General features: G+C 48.2%; 1 protein-coding gene across 1 annotated transcript in view; it reads right to left on the bottom strand.

Annotated features, from left to right (window-relative positions):
• The window catches only part of NAA25 (N(alpha)-acetyltransferase 25, NatB auxiliary subunit), a 72,639-nt gene extending 72,378 nt beyond the window's left edge, over nucleotides 1–261 (bottom strand). The window contains exon 1 of the mRNA XM_029921891.1: nucleotides 149–261. Within this exon, the coding sequence (XP_029777751.1) occupies nucleotides 149–206 (58 nt within the window). The 5' untranslated portion in view covers nucleotides 207–261. The remainder of the gene's footprint in view (nucleotides 1–148) is intronic.
• Between the last annotated feature and the right edge of the window lie 3,152 nt (nucleotides 262–3,413).

The raw sequence follows: 3,413 nt of genomic DNA, 5'->3' as shown, positions 1-3,413 counted from the left end.
GTGGCTGCGGCCTAGAGGCCCGCGAGGTCGGTCCCCCGCGCCCGCCAGCCCCGCGCCCGCCCCCTCCGCGCCCCGCCTGGACCTTTGCCCCGGCCTCAGCAGCCGTCGACGCGTCCGGCCGACACCCGGGCTGGCCCCAGGCACTCACCGTAAATGGGCCGGAGGCGCCTGTCGTTAGGGTCCTGCACATGGCCCCGCGTCGCCATGATGACAAGCGCAGAACCGCAGTGCGCACGCGCGGGGCAGGCCCCCGGGAAGGGGCTGTTAAAGGGCCAGCGCCGATCTCGCTCTTCTATCGCGATAGTCGCGGGGCTGCAACAGAAGGCGCCTGCGCGAAAAGGGAGGCCCCCCCCCCCCGGCTCCACCGCCCCCCCCCCCGACCTTTGCTGGCACAGCAGTGGCGTCTTCTTTACTAAACTTTTCTCCCTTGTGCTGATGGAATCAACCTGGCTTGAAGAAGCAGCTGTTTGTATTGAAATCCCTTCCGAGTCACGTACTGAGTAGTGAGGAAGAGAGAGGAAAAGTCTTGCTCAAAGTTGGGGCTTGGCTGCTCTTGCTTGTATTTATCCTCTGTACCCGAAGGAGGAACAGTTAGACTTGTTTTTGAGTAATTGTTGGGGAACTAGGAACTCCTCCGAGAGAGTGACCCAGGGGACAGTAGGGGGAGGGGGACTGATCAGGGGCGCCCGGCTAGCTCTGTCCCGTAGAGCATGTGACTGTTGATCTGGGGGGGGGGGCGGGGGCGGTAAGGGGGAATCAGGAGTTCAAGGCCCACGTGGGGCACCAAGCTAACTTTAAAAAAAAAGGAAGGGGGCTTATCAACAGTAAAAATCTGCCTGAGAAGTTCAGGATCCCTTCATCCCTCCCATGGGACTCAACCAGCTAAGAAATAAGAAACATCCTAGATTAACAGTAAACCAATCGGTTTGTCAGTTGCATCTTAATAAAACTGGAGGGAAAAAGTAATTCAATTCATACGATACAAAGTTACTGAATGCGTATTATGGGCCAAGTTCTGTTTTAGGCACGGAAGAGTAAATAGACAACGTTTACATGGAGCTTTACTTGTAGTGGAAGAGACACAAATAAAATAAATGGCGTATTAGGTGGTGATGAATGATTCTGAGAAAAGTAAAACCGGGACTGGGGAGTGGAAGAGGGAGGCAATTTTATATGTATAATGTGGTCAGGAAAAGCCTAGCTGAAAAAATGACAATTGTCAAAGACTTGGAATGGGAGGGACATCTTGGTGGCTCGGTTGGTTGAGCAACTGATTCTTTTTTTTTAAGTTTATTTATTTATTTTGAGATAGAAGGAGAAGGACAGAGAGAGAGAGAGAGAGAGAGAGAGAGAGAGAGAGACAGAGAGAGACTCAAGCAAGGTTCCACACTGTCAGCACAGAACCCAACTCAGCCTCGAACCCATGATCCATGGGTTCATGACCAGAGCTGAAATCAAGAGTCAGAGCTTAACTGACTAAGCCACCCAGGTACCTCTTGAGCAACTTTGATTTCAGATCGGGTCATGATCCCATGGTTTATGGGTTTGAGCCCCACATCCAACTCTGCATTGACAGAGCAGAACCTGCTTGGGATTCTCTCCCTCTTTTTCTGGCCCTCCCCCATTCTCCTTCTCTCTCTCTCTCTCTCTCTCTCTCTCTGTCTCTCTCTCTCAAAAATAAATGCATATTTAAAAGACTTGGAGTGGGGGGCACCTGGGTGACTCAGTCAGTTAAGTGTCCAAGTTCAGCTCAGGTCATGACCTCACGGTTCAGGAGTTCAAGATCCGAGTGGGGCTCTGTGCTCACAGCTCAGTCTGGAGCCTGCTTTGAATTTTGTGTCTCTCTCTCTCTCTCTCTCTCTCTCTCTCTCTCTCTCGGCCGCACCCCCACCTGTGCTCTGTCTCTGTCTCTTAAAAAGGAAAAAACGTTTTAAAAAGAAAAAGACTCGGAGAGGGAGAGAGCTGCTTAGGTGTGCCAGGCTCGTTAAAGTCATAACTTAATGCCACACTAGTCACTATGATTTAAACTCAGGTCTTTCTGAGTAAAGTCAACCCCTGCACTGCAGTTGGAGTTGACCCCTTCTACTGGTGTTCTTTCCCTCTCCTTTTCTGGGCATATAATGTCCAAGAAAATGATTCTTCAACTTTAGTGCATATCAGAATCCCTTGGGGGAACTTGGTAAACATTTCCTGGATTCTACTCCAAGAGGTTTTAATTCAATCTGAGAACCAATCTTTGAAAATTACCAATTGAAGGATCTAGATCAAAAGTCTTTATTTTTTTTTTCAAAGATTTTATTTTTAAGTAAACTGTATACCCAATGTGGGGCTTGAACTTAAACCCCTGAGATCAATAATCATACAGTTTACTGACTGAACCTGCAGGTGCCCTTCAAAAGTCTTTAGAATCCATCATAACAGTAAGTTAACAATTGCTATTAAGTTTTTTTTAATGTCTTTATCTTTTGAAAGAGTGCAAGCCTGGGGGGGGCGGGGGTGTGGAAAACAGAGGATCTGAAGCTGGCTCTGCACTGACAGCAGCAAGTACCATGTGGGGCTTGAACTTGAACTCATGAACCTCTAGATCATGATCTGAACCAAAGTCGGATGCTGAACCAACTGAACCACCTAGGCATCTTATAACAATTGCTATTAAAATATAAATATACATGCATAGGGAAAAACCTAATGATAACAGTAACAATAATAATAGTTTGCATTTATTGAGCACTTATGTGACAGAGACTGTGCTTAGCTCTTTTACATGTATCTTCCTGTTTCACTCTTACAAACTGGTGGAATAGGTATCATTTTGATCTTCATTTTAAGAGAATTTGAGGGGCGCCTGGGTAGCTCAGTCAGTTAAGCTTTGGCTCAGGACATGATCGCGGTTCGTGGGTTTGAACCCCGTGTCAGGCTCTGTGCTGACAGTTAGCTCAGAGCCTGGAGCCTGCTTCAGATTCTGTGTCTCCCTCTCTCTCTGACTCTCCCCTGCTCCCACTATCTCTCTCTGTCTCTCAAAAATAAAAAAAAAATAAAAGAATTTGGGGGGCACATGGGTGGCTCAATCAGTTGAGTGTCAGATTATTGATTTCAGCTCAGGTAATGATCCCAGGGTCATAGGATCTAGTTCCACGTTGGAGTGTGCTTAAGATTCTCTAGGGGCGCCTGGGTGGCTCAGTCGGCTAAGCAGCCAATTTCGGCACAGGTGTCTGCTGTTAGCACAGAGCAAATCCTCTGGCCCCTGCCCGTTTCCCCCACTCCTCTCTCTCTCTCTCTCTCTCTCTCTCTCTCTCTCTCTCTCTCTCTCTCTCTCTCTCTCTGTCTTTCCCTCTCAAATTAAAAAAAAAATTTAGGGGCGCCTGGGTGGCTCAGTCGGGTAAGCATCTGACTTCAGCTCAGGTCATGATCTC

The sequence above is a fragment of the Suricata suricatta genome, chromosome 14 (genome assembly GCF_006229205.1).
Source record: "Suricata suricatta isolate VVHF042 chromosome 14, meerkat_22Aug2017_6uvM2_HiC, whole genome shotgun sequence".
In the NCBI taxonomy this organism is placed as follows: domain Eukaryota; kingdom Metazoa; phylum Chordata; class Mammalia; order Carnivora; family Herpestidae; genus Suricata; species Suricata suricatta.
This window is presented reverse-complemented; position numbering and strand designations above follow the sequence as displayed.